Source organism: Macaca fascicularis, chromosome 5 (assembly GCF_037993035.2).
Source record: "Macaca fascicularis isolate 582-1 chromosome 5, T2T-MFA8v1.1".
NCBI lineage: Eukaryota > Metazoa > Chordata > Mammalia > Primates > Cercopithecidae > Macaca > Macaca fascicularis.
This window is the reverse complement of record NC_088379.1, coordinates 8,919,767-8,941,343: the sequence shown is the minus strand read 5'-3', so window position 1 is coordinate 8,941,343 and position 21,577 is coordinate 8,919,767. Positions and strand designations below refer to the sequence as shown.

The following is a 21,577-nucleotide window of genomic DNA, read 5'->3' as shown; positions in this document are numbered from 1 at the left end:
CTGATTTGATTATTACTTATTATATGTTTATATCAAAATATCACATGTACCCTATAAGTATGTACAAATATTATGTAGAATTTAGATTTATGTAAATTTTAATAAAAAATAAATATTAAAAAACATCTTAAGATATTGCTAAATGTCCCCTCAAGGAACAAGGTCCCCAGGTGGAGAACTGATTCTCTAGATGGGACATGTATAGATGATGTTTTTCCTTTGTTTTTTAGTACATATGCCTATTTTTTAGATTTTTCTAAAATAAGTGTACTTTAGTCATATTAAAAAAACTTTGTATCTATTATTGTACCATTGCCTGCACTGTCTGAAAAAAAATACACTCAGATGAAAAGATATTCACACTAATACTTACAGTAAGAAAATTAATTTTATTATTATTTTAAAATAACTATGGAAAAACTATACAAAGGCCTCCCAGATATCAATATTCCTTAGGCAACTTTGAAATATTTATAATCTTACTCTTTGGACTAGGCATCCTAATTGTAATTCCATATCTTAAAGAAGCAATTCTAAATATAGGAAATGCTTCACAAATAGGATTGATTTTTGCAGAGTTACTTATAAAAGCAAAAAGTTATAAACACTGTAAAACCAATCATAGGAAACTACGTTAATTAAGGTACATTCACTTAATAGACTACTGTACAGCATTAAAATGATATTTATAAAGAACTTATAACAATGTGGGGGCAAGGTTTATGCCATATTGTTAAGTGGGAAAATAACTGAATACAAAATCAAATATGTTACATCACATTCAAAGGCATAATAATGACAACGAAAAGAATCTCATCAACGTGGTCAGAAGAAATACACCAAGATATTAAAAGTAATTGTTAATTGAACAATGGCATCATAGGTGACTTTTTCACTCTACTTTCCTGAAATATCCAAATTTTTTACAATAAACATGTACGTATTTACAGTGAAAGAGAGAACAGTGAAATTTCTTTTTAAAAATACTTGAAAATGATCACAAAAATGTGCCAACATTTCAGGTAAGAAATATCTTTTTATATTGGATAGATTCCAGCCACCTCATGGATTTTGATCTAACTTGTTTACATTCATCAGGGGTGATGAGCAGTTCCAGCCCACAGGAAGCACAATCTTTGCAGACAAAAGGTGGCCCTTCTCATATTTGTCAGGCAATATTTGTCCAACCTGGCTACTCCCAGGTGGCTCCAATGAACTCTTGTTACCTCACTCCTCTGTCTCTTGTGGACCCAGACTATATGTTACAGTAGACCTCAAAGAGGGAGGCAGCTGCATGCATTCGGTAGAAAATAGAAAAAGGCATGGCCAGGTTGACCACAATTATCCAGGGTTCAAAGCCAAAGACAATCTCCTCCAATCCGTTGTCATACTCGGGTCGACAGCCAAAGGCAGGAGGTATCCAAAGCTGCAAGAGAAGAGAAAATGGCCTGTGGTGGGGAGTGGCTTCCAAGCCACCACAGAAGCCTCACTCAAGTCCCAGGCCTCGTGGGAGCTGACCTGGGTACATGGAGACTGAGTCGCCCCTGACAGAACAATAAGGAAATCTCGTGGCATTTCCCATCTCCACAGAAACCACCAAATCCATGTCTGCCATGATTCTGCTCACTTCCTCACCCACCCTTCCCTGCAATCCATCCCGAATGAGTGCTTTTTGAACCCATCTAACTCTCCATCCCTACAGCCCTCACCCAGCCTCGGTTTCCTCATTTGTAAGATGGGAATTCTAACACGTGTCTGAAAGGGCTTAGATGAGAACTAAATTTGCAAAACTGAAAGCAGTGACTTTTGTTTGTGTTGCTCACGGAACCTACACACTGTTCCCTGCTTCTCAGTCTCTTCTCTGTCCCAGTTCTCTCTCCTTCTGCCACCCCTTGAGTTGTCAGGCTCCTCACTCCCGCTTCAGGCTGCACACTTCTTCAGCTTCCTCCACCCCCTGGCTGTGGCAGGCAGCCTCTAGGATGACCCTCAATGCTCCCCAGCTCCTGCAGCCACCCTCTTGTGGAGTCCCCACCCCTTGAGCGTGGGATGCACCTAACAACTCACTTCCAACTCACAAAATATGGCAAAAGGCCCAGGAAGTCACTTCTGAAATTAAGTTGCAAAAGGACCTGCTATCCCTCTTGCTGGTGTTCTCCTGTAAGACAGTTGGCAAAGCTGCCACGCTGTGAAGCACCCTATGCGGCAAGGAGCCCAGGGAGCACTCCCGTCAACAGCCAGCAAGGAACTCAGACCCTCAGTCCAACAAGCCACAGCTGAATCCTGCCAACAGGCACATGAGTAGATTTGGAAACAAATCCTCCGCCACCTCTCACAAAGTCAAGCCTTGAAATGAATGCAGTCCCATCCAAAAGTTTCAGCCTGGGAATGGCCCTGTGCAGAGACACTCGGCTAAAACTAGTTGGATTCGTAAGTCAGAGAAACTATGAAATTATAAATGTACATTGTTTTAAGTTGCTGAGTATTGGGGTGCTCTCTTCCATAGCAATAGGTAACTGAGACACATCGCCTTCATTAGTATCACCATATAGAAAACGCCCTGCTGTGTACAGCCGACCTCTGTATCCAGGGACCTGTGTCTGTAGATTCAACCAACCACGGATCAAAAATATTCAAAAAGTAGGCTGGGCACAGTGGCTCACACCTATAATCCCAGAACTTTGGGAGGCCGAGGCAGGTGGATCACCTGAGGTCAGGAGTTCAAGACGAGCCTGGCCAACATGATGAAACCCTGTCTCTACTAAAAATACAAAACATTAGCTGGGCGTGGTGGCACGTGCCTGTAATCCTAGCTACTTGGGAGGCTGAAGCAAGAGAATCCCTTGAACTCAGGAGGTGAAGCTTGCAGTAAGCCAGGATCATGATGCTGCACTCCAGCCTGGGCAATAGTGAGGCTCCGTCTCAAAAAATAAAGATAAATAAATTCAAAAATAATATGGTTGGTTGTGTCTGCACTGAATATGTACAAACTTTCTTCTTGTCCTTATTCTCTAAACAATACAGTATAACAACTATTTACATAGCATTTAAATTGTATTATGTATCCTAAGTAATCTAGAGATGTCTTAAAGTATACGGGAGGATGGGTAGGTTACATGCAAATACTACCCCATTTTATATAGGACTTGAGCATCTGTGCATTTGGTATCCACCACGGGGGCCCTGGAACCAAGACCCCTCTCTTCTACTTTGCTTACTGGCTGCTGTGACTCTTAGGGTCTCTCCTACCTGTTTGTCGGGTCCAGATTTACATTTTATGGAAATCAGATGCTGTCCCTACCTTGATTAAACCCCCAAAGTCTGCCCAAAATGTTTAAAATAAAAGCTACACTCCTGCATGGGGTGATAAAGCTCTCTGTTAGCTGATTTCTAACCACTGCACATGCTTCTCCTCACTCACCCCACCCACTTGGCATGCAGCCCTTCTTCCTGTTTCTCAAACCAGACCCGCTCACTCCCACCGGGGGTTTTATACCAGTCCTTGTTCCCTCTGCCCTGAACATGTGTGGCCAGCCCCTCCCTGTTTCACATCACCCTTCAGCGAGGCCTTCCCGCTAAGCTGGTCCATCTGATCTGCAATGGCCACCCAAGAGCTATTTCCCACACCCTCCTTTTCCACTTCTCTGCTTAATACGGGTACACTATAAGGTGTCTGTCTTGCTCAGTTGATGGTTTTGCCTGCTGTTGCCTGGTTTGTAAGCCCCATAAGAGGAAGACCAGAGATCTTGGTCATTGCTGTACCCTCACCATTCATAGCAGTCCCTGGACCTCTGTAGGTACTCAAGGGACACCTTTTAAAGGAAGGGAGAGAGGAAGGGAGAGGGAGACAGGGGGGAGAAAGGAGAAGAAAGGAAGGCAGGAAAATGGGACCTCTTTTCTGAAATCCACATCTTGATATCTGCTGTTCAGCCGTCTGTAAATTCTTGTTACTTATCCTATTGAGAGGCGGCCTATGATCTCTTTCCTTGAATCTATATGGACTCTGTCACTACAGGACTAATAAAATATGGCAGAAGTAACACCATGCAGTTTCCAAGCCCAGGGCTTAGGAGACAAGCAGCTTCCAGTTCAATCTCTTGGAGGGTCGGCTCTGAGACCTTAAGCCACCAGGTACGGAATCCGACAACCCTGAGACATCATGCTGGAGACCCAACTGTGGATACCCCAGTCAAGAGTCCCGCTGAGCCCAACCTCCCAGCCACTCCCACCCAAGACACCAGACCACGGAGCTTCCTGCCAAGGCTTCACCAACTTCACTTGATACTGCGAGGAACAGAACTGCCCATCCAAGCCCTGCCACGAGTCACAATAAATGCCACGAGACAAAAACAGTCATGCATGTTGCTTTTGTCACACATTTGGGGTAGCTCATTGCATGGCAATAGAAAACCAAACTATCTGCCTGTTGGGTTCGTCCATTTGGATGCCACAGAGGCACCTGAAACGGAACACATCCATTACTTAACTCTGGTCCTTCCTTCCACACTGACCTCCACCCACCACTCTCAAGGTTGCCCCTCCTCCAGTGTCCTCCGTCTCCAACAGAGGATCACCATCTCCCCAGGAACTCAAGTGTGAAGGCAGGGGTAACGCTTGGCATCTGTCACCCTTCATGAGTTGCAACCTGGAGACCTTGGAGGGTGTTATGATGAGTTGTCACAAAAGCACTAATACTCCACAAATCCACTTATATGAGGCATCTAGGAGTCAAATTACTAGAGACTGAAAGAAGAGTGGTTGTCAAGGGCTGGGGAGAATGAGGAGTTCATATATAATGGGGCAGAGTTTCAGTTTTACCAGATGAGAATAAACTGGAAAAGGGCATTGGTGATGTTTGCGCAACAATGTGAACGTACTTTACTCAACTATACACTTGAAAGTGGGTGCAACGGGAAAGTTTATATGGTATTTTTTTACCACAATTAAAAATATAATAAAATAAGCATGAGTCAGATCTCATCACTCTCAGTGTAGACCCTTCCACGGTTTTCTGTTGCATTTAGGATCGAGTCTTGGCTCACAGGCCCTGTGTGGTCTCCCCTCTGCCCTCTGCTCCACGCTCCCAGGTCATGTCCAGTGAGCCCTGCCTTGCCTTGCGTTCGTCCCTTCCCTACACCTGCAGCTCTGCCCTGATAGTCTCTCACCGCAGCCCCATCCACACCCTTCCTTAGAAGAGGCCTTCCCTGACCCGTCTCCCATAGCACCCTGCCTTTCCCCGTCACCACACCCACCCTCTGTTGTCTCCAGTGCCTCGGCTCCTGGAAATTCAACTAACATTTCCATCTCCATCTCTGGAGTGGAGCCCACTCCACCTGGACATGCACATCAGCACCTGCAGCTGGGGCCTCTGGACTGGCTCCCGATGCTGGAGAAGACAGCTCTTGCTGTCTGCCAGATGCCTTTGGCACCACCTGAGGTCAACCACAAGGTTTCAAAATACCACCCAATGAGCCAGCATGGGCATCCTAAGACACCACCCTGTGATGATTTCCATCCTCTGGTTCAATCCCCCAGAACCCAACCAGTGCCTGGGGGCATCATGGGCCAAGGACAGGGAGGAAGAAACGAAGCCCACTCTTTTCCTTGGACTGGGCCCTGGGTCTGGCCTTCGGGTCCTGACAAACCATCAGTTGCCACTTGATTCTGGTATTTCGGACAGTGCTATCTTTCTTCAAGTGGGTCCAAAAATGCAAGCCAAGTATTTCACCCAGTGGTCAACGAAAAAGGCAACCAGGGAAAAATAACTTTTCAGAACTTAGTTTTAAAAAGATATATCAGGCCAGGAGCGATGGCTCACGCCAGTAATCCCATCACTTTGAGAGGCCTAGGCAGGCAGATCACCTGAGGTCAGGAGTTCAAGACCACCTTGACCAACCTAGTGAAACCCTGTCTCTACTAAAAATACAAAACTTAGCTGGGCATGGTCAGTGCATCCCTGTAGTTCCACCTCCTTGGGAGGCTGAGGCAGGAGAATCACTTGAACCCAGGAGGCGGAGGCTGCAGTGAGCCAAGATCATGCCATTGCACTACGGCCTGGGCAACAGAGCAAGACTCCATCTCAAAATAAACATATATTAATATTAATCACAGGATATGTACAAAAAGCATATGCTTGAGGAGGATTCTAGAACTAGCTCTGACTTTACAAGAATTTGCATTTTGGAATATGCACCTCAAAAAGCTGCAGCTGACTAGTATCTAGCTCTCTTGTTAACTCTTTAAATTCTTGGTTCACTGCTGTGCCCCTGACATAGTCCCTGGCATACAGCAGGTGCCTGACAAATGTCTGTTAGACGGAGAAGAGGGTCTGCCTGCAGCCAAACTCTTCTTGACCTTCCCCCTTCAGAGCCCCTCCTCACTGCCTAGCGAGCTGAAGGAACCTGGGTGATCCAAGGCTAGGTTGGATCAGGTTTGCTTGGCAGACACACATCCATTCTGACTTCAGAAGGGACCTTCCCAACTTTGCGTTCTTAGGGCTATATCAAAAGTTGCAGGCCTTGTATGCACCATCTGAAATTCAGGGGAGGAAGCTCAAAAGCCTCTGAGCTTCTGGGGCAACAGAGAGCAGGCTTGATAATGGAGGCTGGTAGCAGAGAGCCGACTTCACCCGGAGTGATGGGCAGGCACCTCTGTGGACTGGGGCATTCCCCTCCAGCCACCAGTCACCATCACTGCAGAGACTCATGCGGTGGCAAAGGCTGCTTCCCCCTCCTTCTCACCAACCCCCACCATCCTTCCTTTATGTGTCTTTAAAAAAATCCCAACAGCACACAATGCTTCTTATTTCTTTTTCTTCTTTCCATCCCTCTGTCACTCCTTCCTGCCTGGGCTGTGGCATGGCTTTTTCTCTCAGTCTTTCTGCTTCTGGCCCTGTCTGTCTCCATCCTTGCTACACACAGCTGCTGGGAGGATCATTCCAAAACACAAATCTGAGCGAATTCTCCCCTACCCTCAGCATAAAGACCAGACTCTAGCCAGGCCTAGGAAGCCCTGCTCAAGCCAGAGTCCACCTAGCTGGGCCCTCTCTCCTATTTCCCATTCTGCTGCTCTGCTTGACACACGTGGAATTTATGCCAAACTACTTGGTGCCCCCAGAACATGCCATGGTGTCTTTGCTTCTGTGTCTTCACATATTGTGTGCCTCTGCCTGAAATGCTTTTCCCTGCCTTGATCACCTGGTGAACTTCCAGTCATTCCTTGCTGATGCAGACAAGATTGGGTGAGTGACTGTACACCTTCCTCTCCCTTGCTACCTTCCATCAGAGAAGCTGGAAAGCAAACCATTCACTTCTCCAGCCTCCCTTGCAGCGAGGGGTGCCCACGTGAGAGACACAGCCCTTCCCCGCTGCTTTCTGTCTTGAACCTAGATGTGATGCCTGGTGCAGCTACAGCCATCTCATGACCATGTGGCAACAAGCGCCACACCACCCAAGTGACAAAATGAACAGTGCCTGGATGCCTGATGACATGGTTCAGCTGCCAGGCCAACGCCAAGCAGCCAACCTCTGGAATTCTCATGAGACAATTAAACATTGTTAAGACTGAAGACACTGTGAATAAAATCACCTATCACTTGCAACCAAAAGCACTCCTGATTGACACTGGGCCTCACCTCAAGCACCCACTACTCACTGAAGTCTTTCTGGATCCCTGCTCCTAGTACACCTTGCACAAACCCCTCTCAGCACTTGTCCTGCTCACTGTATTAGATTTTCTCATTGTCTCCCTCCCCCGTTATACTGAGACCTTTTAGAGAAAAGAGACTGAATCTTTCCACTTTATCTTTAGTACCTAGCCAAGCCCCTAGCATGCAGCAAGTCTTCAGTAGGTAGATTTGTAGAATATAGGTCTACTTTCCAGCCTTATATTTTAATTTTGTACTTACAGTATTTTTATTACAAGCTGCCTCCATTCCTTATTTTAAAAAGGCAAGAGAAACCTAGATGTCCATTAGTAATGGACTGGATAAAGAAAATTTATTATGGCAGGGTACAGTGGTTCACATCTGTAATCCCAGTACTTTGGGAGACTGAGGCAGGAGGATTGTTTGAGCCCAGGAGTTCAAGAGAAGCCTGGGCAGCACAGTGAGAACCTATCTCTACAAAAAAAAAAAAAAGTTTTGGCCAGGCGTGATGGCTCACACCTGTAATCCCAGCACTTTGGGAGGCCGAGGTAAGCAGATCACTTGAGGTCAAGAGTTCGAAACCAGCCTGGCCAACATGGTGAAACTCCATCTCTACTAAAAATATTTTCAAAAACTAGCCAGGTGTGGTGGCTGGTGCCTGTAATCCCAGCTACTCTGGAGGCTGAGGCAGGAGAATCACTTCAACTCGGGAGGCAGAAGTTGCAATGAGCCAAGATCACACCATTGCACCATAGCCTGGGCAACAAGAGTGAAACTCTGTCTCAAAAAAAGAAAAAAAAAAGTTTTTTAAAATTTGCCAGGTGTGGTGGCACATGCCTGTGGTCCTAGCTATTCAGGAGGCTGAGATGGGAGGATTGCTTGAGCACAGGAGGTTGAGGCTGCAGTGAGCCGTGATCATGCCACTGCACTCCAGCCTGGGTAATAGGGCACGACCCTGTCTCAATAAATAAATAAATAGAAAATGTGGTAGCTATACACCATGGAATATTACGCAGCCTTAAAAAAGAATGAAATCACATTATTTGCAGCAATGTGGATGGAACTGGAGTCCTTATCCTAAGTGAATTAACCCAGGAACAGAAAACCAAATACCACATGTCCTCTCTTACAAGTGGAAGCTAAACATTGGGTACTCATGAACACAAAGATATGAACCATAGACACTACTAAGCACTAGTAGAGGGGAGAGGTCAGAAGTGGGGTGCAGGCTGAAAAACTACCTATCGGGTACTATGCTCATTACCTGGGTGACGGGATCATTTGCTCACCAAACCTCAGCGACACGCGATTTACCCATGTAACAAACATGATGTGTACCCCTTGAACCTAAAATGAAAGTTTAAAGTAAAATTAAAAGAATAAGAATAAGTTGGTGCAGATTACCGAAATATTGCAGAGGAACAAGAAGGCTGCAATATTCCTCAGGACTTTTCTCTTGGCGTTGCCCTGTAAGAAACGGGGAAGGCGGACTGGGCTTGGGCTCCCTCCCCAGCTGCTCTCCTCCTGCTTCTCCTCCTCCTTGCCACAGCCTTCTCTCATGCACACATTTCCTTTGGCTGCTGGTGGCATGTCCCTGCCCCGGGGAGCCACATCTCCAGCCACACCTCCACTCTTGAGGCAGGAAGAAGCAACGGGCTTGCCATTGCAGACTGTGACCACCCGAAGAGTTCGGATGTCCTCAGAGAGCTTTTCAGGCTCTCGGTGAATGGATTCGATGATGAAGAGGTTCTGGATGTACTTCTCCACCATCACCAGGATGGAGTAGGGCAGGTTGTACCAGGTGTAGCGGGGGTGGTCCTCGGCACAGAGGATGGCCAAGATTGAGCCCCAGGAGATAAGCCAGGAGCCCGAGGCGGTGCCCACCAAGAGGTCTGAGTCCAGTTTGCGGGCTGGATTTTTGGACTCATCCAGTGATTTCTCCTCTATCCTGTAAATCCGAATTCCAGCCAGCCCCGCAGCCCCCATAAGCATCAGCAGGGTGATGGCATACAGATAGAACATGATGAGCGCCGACTCGCTCTTGGTCTTGGAGCGCCCAATATGAATCAGGTACACCACCACCACGGCAATGGTGGCGGCCAGCGCGGTCAGGCCCAGGACTGCGCCCACCGTGACCCCATCAGACTTGAATTGCATCTTCTGGTGCTGATGGCTGTCAACTTTGCGCCCGATGTTCTTCCATAGGACATAGAGCATTGTGGAGGCCAGGATCTGATACTCTATGTTGAAGGGGTAGAGGTAGTAGATCCCGTGGGAGATGGCAGTGCAGAGAGTTGGGGGTGTGCAGTTACACTGCGGCGTGTGGTCATCTAAAACTAGGGGAGACAGGTAGATCACACAGGAGGGCGATTAGCATGTGCAAGGGGAAGCAGAAAAGCACAGAAAACCGTTTCCACCGTGGATTCAGGCTTGGATCTTCCCACTGGATTACAAGCTGTATCATATAATGGCTTATTATCACGTTTAATGTCATGGCTAAGTTGATAGCCCTGAGTATCCCCAAAGCGTATGCATTACCTAAATCGCATTTATTTTGTGCGTTGCCAAAGAGGATAGAGAAGATGACTCTATTGTTGTAAAAAAATAGATACGTAGATGATAGATAGATGGATAGACAGACACACAGATGGGAAAAATCTGGAAGGACACAAACTAACATCTTAACAATGGTTATCTCTGGGTGGAAAAATGACAGATGATTTTTAATGTCTTCTAGATTTTGCTTCCCTGTATTTTCTAAATTTTCTCTGTGAAGATGATTTACACGTGTGATTTTTAAAAATTAATTTTTAAAAATACTTTCTGGAGAAATTGCCCCTTTTAACTAGCAAAAGATATGCCCCTTAAGACTCCAGTGCTAGCAAGCATGCAGGAGACAGGCACTCTCCAGCATCAGTGCGGGGAAAGCAAATGGGCCACCTTCTGGAAGAGAAGCTGACTGTGGTATGGAGGGCCCTGTCATCACAGGAGGGCAGATGCTGCAAGTAAATGACGAAACAGGTCACCAAAGTCCTAAAGGCAATGCAGTCTCTGACCCGTAATTCCATTCTTCCCATTCTACCCTTCTACTCAAAGGGACGAATAAAAAAATATAATCGGCCGGGCGCGGTGGCTCAAGCCTGTAATCCCAGCACTTTGGGAGGCCAAGACGGGCGGATCACGACGTCAGGAGTTCGAGACCATCCTGGCTAACACGGTGAAACCCCGTCTCTACTAAAAAATACAAAAAACTAGCCGGGCGAGGTGGTGGGCGCCTGTAGTCCCAGCTACTCGGGAGGCTGAGGCAGGAGAATGGTGTAAAAACCCGGGAGGCGGAGCTTGCAATGAGCTGAGATCCGGCCACTGCACTCCAGCCTGGGCGACACAGCGAGACTCCGTCTCAAAAAAAAAAAAAAAAAAAAAAAAATATATATATATATATATATATATATATATATAATCAAAGAGTCAGGTAAGGCCGGGCGCGGTCACTCAGCCCTGTAGTCTCAGCACTTTGGGAGGCCAAAGCAGGAGGATCACTTGAGGTCAGGAGTTCAAGACCAGCCTGGTCAACATGGCAAAACCTCATCTCTACTAAAAATACAAAAATTAGCCAGGCGTGGTGGCAAGCCTCTAATACCAGCTACTCGGGAGGCTGAGGCAGGAGAATCGCTTGAACTTGGGAGGCAGAGGTGACAGTGAGCTGAGATTGCGCCACTGCACTCCAGCCTAGGTGACAGAGCGAAACTCAATCTCAAAAAATAATTTTTTTAAAAAAAAGGTTAGGTAAAATTATGTATGTGTATGTGTGTGTGTGTGTGTGTGTGTGTGTGTGTGTGAGAGAGAGAGAGAGAGAGAGAGAGAGAGAGAGAAACAGCTCAATGTCCAACAATTTAGAAATTGTTAAGTAAATTTTAGTATATCCCAACAATGAGATAGTAGGCAACCATTGTACATTATAATTAAGATGTGCTTTATGGTTTTTTGGTATTTGGGAGGGGACATTGTTTGTTTGTTTTGAGACAGTCTCCTGTTGCTCAGGCTAGAATGCTGTGGCACAATCTTGGCTCACTGCAACCTCAGCCTTCTGTGCTCAAGCATCCTCCCACCTCAGCCTACTGAGTAGCTGGGACCACAGGCCAATGCCACCATGCCTGGCTAATTTTTATATTTTTTGTAGAGACAGGGTTCTGCCATGTTGGCCAGGTTGGTCTTGAACTCCTGAGCTCATGCCATCCACCCACCTCAGCCTCCCAAAGTGCTGGAATTAAAGGCATGAGCCACCACACCCAGCCAAGATGTGTTTGAATATTAAGAAAGTAATCCCGTTTCAAGGAAAATGGGAAAAAGTGGGAACAAACTGTATATCTATTTTTTTTAATGCAAGTCACAACCCAGTACCAGGCTGTAAAATCAGGTAGCAACCAACTTTTTTGTGGCAGAAATAATTTTCAGTGGACTAGAATAGCATAGAATGGAGTGGAATCACCTACCATAAAATTTGGGAGCGTCTCTGACATAGTAAAAGTAAGTATTATTTCATCACCCATACACACATAGGTATGTGCGTGTTTGGGTTACAGTGTAAAATCTGTCTCTTACTGTAGGTTGCAAACATATAGTATAAAAATCAAAAAATCAAACATATAGTATAAAATCAACTATAAATATGCGACACACTACAAAAAAATAACCAAACATTCACAGCATTTACTGCATTTCTGGGTAAGTGTTGTGGATTTTTTTTTCCTTCACACTTTGTCATTGTTTTAGTTTGTGATATGTATATATTACTTGTAAAATCTGAGAAAAGTTATATCGTAGCATTAATTTTACATTCACAGAACACTATGTAATTTTCTTTTTCTTTTTCTTTTTTTCTTTTCTTTTTTGTTTTTTTGATATAGAGTCTCCCTCTGTTGCCCAGGCTGGAGTGCAGTGGCACAAACACAGCTCACTGCAGCCTTGACTTCCTGGGCTCAAGTGATCCTCCTGCATCAGCCTCCCACGTAGCTTTAGCTGGGACCACAAGCCCATGCCACCATGCCTGGCTTTTTTTTTTTTTTTTTCCCAGAGATGGGGTCTCCCTTTGTTGCCCAGGCTGGTCTCAAATTCCTAGGCTGAAGGGATGATCCTGCCTTGGGATTACAAAATGCTTAGATTACAGGTGTGAGCCACTGCCCCCGGTAATAATCTTCAATCCATACAGGGCTTCCCTAGCACTTACAATTCAATACGGCGTTATGCAGAAGACAAGGGAAGAAATCAGGAGGAAAAGTTCAGAGTAACAGAATGTTAGAGCTGACAGAGTTCTTTTTTAGAAAATTAATCCAATCTCATCTTTCACAGAGGGCCTTGAAGCCAGATTGCTAAGATTCAAATCATGACTCAATCACGTGTTCACTGTGTTACCCTGGGCTAACTTCTCCGTGGCTTGGTGGCTTCATCCATATAATGAGGTTAATATTGTCTACCTGAGGCCAGGCGTGGTGACATACGCCTGTGATCCCAACATTTTGGGAGGCCAAGGCGGGTGGATCACAAGGTCAGGAATTCGAGATCAGCCTGGCCAACATAGCAAAACCCTGTCTCTACTAAAAATACAAAAATTAGCCGGGTGTGGTGGCACGCACCTGTAGTCCCAGCTACTCAGGAAACTGAGGCAGGAGAATCGCTTGAACCTGGGAGGCAGAGGTTGCAGTGAGCCAAGGTCGTGCCACTGCACTCTAGCTTACGTGACAGAGTGAGACTCTGTCTCAAACAAAACAAAACAAAAAAACACATATATATAGCTTACCAGAGAGTGTGGGGGCACAAATTAAATGACATGTGTAAATTTCCAAGAACAGTGGCAGGCACTCAGCAAATGCTTCATAAAAGTTTACTTTTGTTATTGTTGCCATTGCTGCTACTGATATTGATACCAAGGAGGACATGAGGCCCAAACACCAAGAGTGGCTGCTGGTTGGGTGTGGTGATTTCCTTGTCTCCACCCCACTGATGACGAAACAGGTTCAAAGTGGTTCTCTAGGACAGGCTGGGCGTACACAGCTGCCACAGACTCACTGCACATTAAAGCCGGAAGGGATCTTTGCAAGTGCATGATTTGGATACCCTCACTTTACAAAGGAGAAAAGGGAGGCTCAGAGAGATTAAATGTCCTTCCAAAGGTCACACAGCTCGCACACGATGGGAACAAACCTGAGACACCCAGTTCCCTGCCCCACATTCCCCTCAGCCTGAAGGTTCTAATATAGAAGTGACATATTGTAAATGCTAAAGGATTTTAGAAGAAAATATAAAGATTGGGGGGGAGGGATAGCATTAGGAGATACACCTAATGTAAATGATGAGTTAATGGGTGCAGCACACCAACATGGCACATGCATACATATGTAACAAACCTGCACATTGTGCACATGTACCCTAGAACTTAAAAGTATAATAATAATAAAAAAAAAAAAAATATATATATATATATATAAAAAAAGATTAACCCAACAGGCTCTCAAATGGGAACAAGGTGGAACAGACATGAGCTAGAATTATAAGCCAAGTACAGTTAAATTAAAACTTTAAATGAACTACAGCCTATTAACCACAACCTACCATTAGACTTCTATGAATTTTTAAAAGCCATACTTTCACTAGAAGGAACTGGTAATAGAGATTTAATTAAAAACACAAGCAGAAACAACCATCAATCTTCTCTAGCTGAAAACAGACATTTATTTCTGCGGCGAACTGGACCGTGAGGAATGGCCATCAGAATGATCACTGTCGGTCTCACAAGTCCCTGAGTCATGGAAGAAACCTTTAATTACACATCACGTATGAGAGATTCAGGTTTTGGAAGATTTTCAACAACAGGGGGCTGTCTGGCTGATGCTGAGGTGGGTGGCCCTGCAGTTCTTTGGAACCTGCACCCCATCTCTGAACACTGTGGACTCTGCAGGTTTCCAAGATATTCCAACATGGCAGAAGGGCCACTTACCTCTCTCACCACTCACCTGTTGTTATGTTCCCAAAGCCCAGGGTGATGAGCCGTTCCTTGTGCTCATTGAGTTGGTGCTTGGACTCATTGAGGACGCCGTTGGCCCACAGAAGCAGGTTGGTGAACACTGAGTGGATTACCCCAAACCTGAAAAACACAAGGACTCAGTTCTCAAGCAGCCCTGGGAGAGCATCAAGCAGCCCTGGGAGAGCCTCAAGCAGCCCTAGGAGAGCCTCAAGCCCCACGGGCTGAGACAGACGTGTGCACACAAATACATGGCTCCTTCTCAGCCATGATTCTGGTTTCACCTAGCAGCTCAGACTCTGGATGGGCCCCCTGCCTGGCTGGGTGGGGTAGATCCATGGAACCTTCCAAAACCACAGACTCTTGGCATTCAGCCTTAGTCTTGAACGTGCCAGTACTCAACTCAATGCCTATAGGACATCAAAGAAGCTGGGTCTTGGAAGCAGAGCCAGAGGGATGAAAATTTACTAAAAGCAGAAAACCCACCCCACCACACCCCAAATCTTTTTCCCAGAAGAGAAGAGGAGAGGAGAGAACAATGAGGGAAAGATGAAAGAGTACCACTGGAAATCTGGAGAGCAGGTCCACCCTTACTGCTGATTGGCCAGCCCCAACCATCATCCACCCCTCTACCACGCCACCTACTTCTAAGGACATTGAAACAAGCCAGAGACTCCTTGGCAGCTAGGCATGGCCATTCTGGCCAGTGAGATGTGACCTTTAGTCTACTGGGCACTACTGAAAAGCTTTTGCTTTCCTGACAAAAGAAACAAGAATAAGAAAAGTCTGCTATGGTCCCTTTCTCCTTTTTATCTAGCCTTGAATGTGGACATGAAGGCTGGAGCTGTGGCAGCCATCTTATGACCATGAGACAGCCAGCTTGGGCTAAAGCTGCAGCCCACTGAGGATGGCAGAGTGGAAATCTAGAAAGAGCCTGCTCGGTAATGACTTTGTTGAGCTGCGGGAGATCCAGATAGGCTCAAAGATGAGCCCATGGTCACACATGGAGTAAGCAGCCACATGGGGGTTTGCCAAGACGGTAAGCAGCAGAGCTCTTCTAGTCTGATTCCAGAGTCCTGCCCTTGGCTCTGTGCCATGCTGCCTCCTACAGCAGAAGATAGAAAAGAGAACTAAGTGGAAGGTAGACACTGGACTCTGGGTAGCAGGCGAGAGATCCATGGGGAATGCGGTCCCCATAGGGTCACTGATTTCTTCGAATACTCCAAAGTCTTCCTACATCTGCAGGCTTAAGGTGTATTCACACTGGTAGCTTTCAGGGTACTTAGCAACGTGCCTTGCAGGTAGCAGGTGCAGCAAACACTGGTGATTTGAGAGAGGGATTCTTTAAAACTTTCTGTGGAATTGATCACTCCTAATTGGAAAGCAGAGGCCCACAGGAAGCATGATTCCAGTTTCACCTGGCAGCTCAGGCTCTGGGTGGGTCCCCTGCCTGGCTGGGAGGGGCAGATCCATGGAACCTTCCAAAACCACAGAGTCTTGGCATTCAGCCTTAGTCTTGAACTTGCCAGTACTCAACTCAATGCCTATAGAACATCAAAGAAGCTGGGTCTTGGAAGCAGAGCTAGAGGGAAGAAAATTTACTAAAAGGAGACAAACAAAGAGACCCCTCAACCATGATCTGCCCACGGGAAAAATGGTGCACCTGCGTCCTCAACCTTGACCCTGCCTCTTCTCTCAGTTTTAACCTCAGCTGATCTCTCTGGGACTCTCACGGGAAACTGCAGGCAAAACCTTGCCTCATTTGAATCCTGGCTTCCTTTGGCATAATGTCCAAGCACAACTGGAGAAGGAAACAGAATCCCAGGGTGTCTGAGTCAGGTGTTTGCCAATCTGTTTGCCCCTTGCGCTTGCCCAGTTGCTGTAGATCATGGCCAGCCTTCCCCAAAGCATCTGGGAAGCATTCTATAGAGCCTTTGACAAACGCAGACAATGCTGTTTGCCTCATACTGGCTGGCTTTTCTTTTACTCATAATGCACACAGCTCCCCTTTCTTCTCTCCTTTTTCCTGGTCCAAATGGCACTATCCAGTCCCAGGCCCATGGAGCTCAAGGAGGTAGCACTGTTGCCACGCATGGCTGTAAGCTGTTCCGCCATGCAAGCTCCCTGCAAGCTGGCAGCCTCCTGTTGGCTTGATCTGGAAATGGTCCACAAACCAAGGGCAGATGTCATTTTCCCATGCCAGGCTGCCTTTCTCATCACTGGATTTGACAATCCCAGACTACTGTAAAGGGAAGGCTCTCATGAGCCGTTTCTAATCTCAGTGTATGTTTCCTTCATCTGTGTGTGTGCACCTGGTGCTTTCTTACATGGTAACAACACCTTGCAGTTAGGAGTTTCATTCTATTATCCTGTTGATTCTTTCCTTCCATCCTCATAATCCCCTGGGAGGGTGGTGGGTGGACCTAGTAACAGATCCTACACTTGCTGAGTGCCTGTTACATAGTGCTTTACATCAATTCCTTCATTCAGTCCTTGAGGCAGGCTACGTTATTTTCTCTGAAAGAAACTGATAGATTCTTCTCCGTGATACTGAAGATTGTTAAGCGGCAAAAGGTTAAAAACGCAGAGGACATTGCCTCTCCCTGTGCCTGCCTGATGGCAGGATGGCGATTCACGAAAACAAAAGATCTTGCTACCTCCCCTTCCTTTCCTGCATACAGACAGAGATGTAAGTTTTGTTCTTACTGGGGACAGCTCTGGGCTCTTACCAGCTCAGAAATGAGGTCAGCAGAGATAGGAGAATATGGGAGCAAACTTAGCCTGGTCTTGTTCTTGTAAGATTTATGGCTCTTCGTTAAAATACTATCTAAGCAAGGCCCCCAAACCACTGCCTTAACAGAAATTTGTTAGAACTGAGGTCCCCCTCCCACATTATGCACACTCGGCAAGTGTCAATAAACTCCTGTTAGTTTTTCTCTTGTTAATCTGACCTTTGTTTTCAGGACAGCATCTCAACTGAGAATTTATGAGGGTTAAAAAAAGAAATTACATTTTCTTCCCTTCATCTCCATTTCATAGATGAGGAAACTGAGGGTCATAAGGGAAAAGTGTCTAAGATACAGACTCAAATTCAAAATGGTCTGAATTTCAAATTCAAATTCAAAATTCAAATTCTAAGATACAGACTCAAATTCAAAATTCAAGGCCACTTCATGCTACTTCTGGACCCGTCCCATGGAGAAGCCAAAGGCAGAAACTCTCTTCTGTCTGCCGTAAGTGAGGGCTCAGCTTTCAGGACTGAGTGGAGAGTTGGTCTGATTTTATCATCAAAGCGAGATGGCAGTGACGAATTTTGATCATTCTAAACGAATGCCAAATTCAACATAGAAAGCAATTACCCACAATTTTTACCTTTCCAGTGTTTTGAAAGACTGGATAATATCCTTTGCATGCCCCCAAAGAAAATATACCTAGATGGAAATAAAGAAAGAAAAGAAAACTTGGTGATACACTCATCATTACGGTTGCAAACTTGAGAAGCTATAAAACTCAAAGAAAAGGTATGAGAAAATGCTGGGACATCAGTGACCTCCTGCTCCATCTTAGGTGGCAGTGCCACTCCCCAGTGGGGACAATGATCCAGGACTACCGTGCAGAAAAATAAAGTGAGGCCTCTTGGTTCAGGAAGAAACGGTGCTGCAATTCATTAAGGATGTCTTCTGTGTCTTCTGTGAGATGCGGTGATTGATTTAGGATGTCTGCTGTGGGACAGGGTACGGAAGTAGTAGCCTGCCTGACATTAATCCTATAACTGGTTTATATCACATGTTAGTTTTCACCCAAGAAATATTCACTGTACAGTTACTGTGTGCCAGTGGCCAGAAAGGAAATGTTGAGAGCTTTAAATGAATAATGAAATTGATTTGGGCTGGTTTTTTATTTCAGTCTATTATATATGCTAACAGTCCCCTGGTTATGCAGTCACTAGCAGCAATACAGGGAAGGGATTGAAATCAGGGATTCTATATAGTAACACACCTGTGAAAATCCTGACTTCTCACTGAATAACCCATGGCCTTGGACAAGTCGGGGAACCTTGCTGAATCTGTTTTCCTGTCTTTGAAATGGGGATGATGGGAACTTACCCTAGAGGGTGTTGTGAGCAATTAAATGAAATGATCCATGTCAATCACTTAGACTAGCACCTGAAGAAGCGTGTATGTTTTCAATAAATATTCTCCACTGTTCACTCACGAATTCACTGACATTGTCTGAGCTCCTCCTATATACCAGGCATTATTTGGGCTTCTAAAATGTTTTGGGCTTTATTTTAGAGATAAACACATATTGAGCACCTACTGCATGCCAAATACCACTAGGCATTTTATAAATTTGTCTCATTTAATCTTTATTTTCTAATTAAGAGTCACAAAAATAAAATCAGACAGTACAAAATAAAATAAATATCCACATATCACCTCTTTCACATTCTTTTACCTAAGATTTACCGTCTTACTCAGGAAAACACACTCAGGGCATTAACTGTCTTGAAACATCCAGTAATAAAAACAGACAGCAGTGACTCCTGTTAAAGCATTCAGCCCAATAATAGAGAAACAGTTAATTAGCAATTATCAATGATTTGAAATTAGACAGCCATTTAATTGATGCTTTTTATAAAAACTACCTACCGACACTGAAACCTTTTTTTAGTGAAAAACTTGTAATAGAAAATTCTACACCCAGAAACTTTGAGAAGAATGTACACTTTAAGTACAAGGAATGGAGGAAATACATAAAAACAATAGTAAATGCTGGTTTCAGTTGATTTGCTTACAGGTGCGTTTTTATTATCTTTTCCATTTTTTCTCAGTGATGTTACATTATATTTTTAAAATAAATGCTTTTTGCTTTTTTTTTTAGAATTACCATATGGTCCAGCAATACCACTTCTGGATACACACACACACACACACACACACACACACACACACACATACATATATGTATCTCCAAAAGAAGTGAAAGCAAGTTCTCACAAAGATATTTGTCCACCCATGTTCATAGCAGCATTATTCACAATAGCCAAGAGGTAGAAGCAACTCAAGTGCCCACTGATGGATGAGTGGATGATCAAAATGTAATATAAACCAAAAAGTACCTGAGATAGGTCTCAATCAATTTAGAAGTTTATTTTGCCAAGATTAAGGACACGCACCTGGGAGACATGTCTATGCCTTTCTTTACAGATGATTTTGAGGTCTTCAATATTTTAAAGAGAAAGGAAAAATACTGTGAAACAAGGAAGAAATGTTTTTATAAAGGTGTGGGTAGATAAGAGGCAAATGGTTGCATTCTTTTGAGTCTTTGATCAGCCATTCTCATGTGAAGGGGGTAGAGGAATAGTCACTTACGCATCCGTCTAGCTCGGTGAAACTGCGTTTCTACTAAGATAAAACAAATGTAGGGCACAAGAAGCCATCAGGTATGCATTTGTTGCAGGTGAGCAGAGGGCTGACTTTGAGCTTTGTCCTTTGTCCTTTTTCCTGTGCCTGTGAAGATCAGCTATCCATTTACATTGTGAGGGTGAAATTTAACACAACTGTTTTAGAGTAAAGATCTTGGATCCCACAAGGAATTTCCTAGTGGACAAATTGTGAGGGAGGTTTGTAGCTTTTTAAAATCTTTAAAATCTGTGTAGCTATCTTATTTAGGAATAGAATGGGAGGCAGGTTTGCCTGACGCAGTTCCCAGCTTGACTTTTCCCTTTGGTTTAGTGATTTTGGGGTCCCAAGATTTATTTTCCTTTCACAGTGGTATAGACATACAATGGAATTTCACTCAACCTTAAAAAGGAAGAAAATTCTGATACGTGCTACATCATGGATGACCCTTGAGAATATTATGCTGTGAGAAATAAGCCAGACATGAGAAGACCAATACTGTATGATTCAATTTGAATGAGGCATCTAGAATAGTCAAACTCATAAAGACAGAAAGTAGAACAGAGTTTGCCAACAGCCGGGGAAGGGGAGGAAATGGAGAGTTGTTTAGTGGGCTCAGAGTTTCAGTTTTGCAAGATGAAAAAGGCCCGCAGATTGGTTGTACAATAAGTGAATGTAGTTAACATTACTGAACCCTACAGTTAAAATGACTAAGATGGTAGATGTTATGTGATTGTCAACCTAAAAAGAAAAGACACTAGAGAAAATTATCTCTAAATATGTTGGATTTCCTTGGAAATAGAAATAGGAATTACAATCCAGAATGCATGGAATGGCAAGCCGCCAGTGCATTCGGTGAGGGAAGGGTAAGGAGGAGCTGTTATTAGCAAAGAGAGATTTACATAATTCACTGAGAAACAGAGTTCATTGGTTCTAGAGGCTCAAAGCCAGAGTTGTCATCGGTTCATTGGTGGAGATGCCAGTGCTGGGCAAGAGTTCTTCCAGGAGCATCTTATCTGCTTTACTGCAGTCCTAAAGAATGTCTAGTAATGTCTAGCTTCATCAAAGCAGGAGATGCATGAAAGGTTTTTAGAAAGTCTTTGGAAACACTTTGTATCTCAGACACATAGGCAGGAGTCACCTCTCCTTGGTGCTTTCCCAGGCCTGTTTTGCCTGGGTGACAAAAGTGATTTCATCCTGGTATCTACAGGTTTTACAGTATTTGCCACAATTTTAAAATAAATACTCTGTTTTTTAGAAGAGCGCCTAATTATTACATATGTGTGTGTGTGTGTGTGTGTGTGTGTATACTGTTTTCCATTGTCCAGTCATCTAATGTAGCAAAAGCACATGGTAAGTGTCCAAAAGGTATAGAATGATTAATTCATTGACTTGCCAGGCCAATAAAATGCCTTAAATTAGGAAGCTAGGATCTCCAACCCACCAACTAAGAGGGATATTTTGAAAATTCATATCTATCCCGGTCATTCTTCTGCCTAAAGCCTTCAGTGG

At 44.7% G+C, this 21,577-nt stretch overlaps 1 protein-coding gene across 1 annotated transcript in view; it reads right to left on the bottom strand.

Moving 5' to 3' along the window:
- Nucleotides 1-369: 369 nt before the first annotated feature.
- OTOP1 (otopetrin 1) overlaps nt 370-21,577 on the bottom strand; it is a 37,463-nt gene continuing 16,255 nt past the window's right edge. Inside the window, exons 3-6 of the mRNA XM_005554476.5 lie at nt 18,033-18,091; nt 14,653-14,783; nt 9,047-9,978; nt 370-1,426 (exon numbers count right to left, since the gene is read on the bottom strand). Of these exons, the coding sequence (XP_005554533.2) occupies nt 1,256-1,426; nt 9,047-9,978; nt 14,653-14,783; nt 18,033-18,091 (1,293 nt within the window). The 3' untranslated portion in view covers nt 370-1,255. The remainder of the gene's footprint in view (nt 1,427-9,046; nt 9,979-14,652; nt 14,784-18,032; nt 18,092-21,577) is intronic.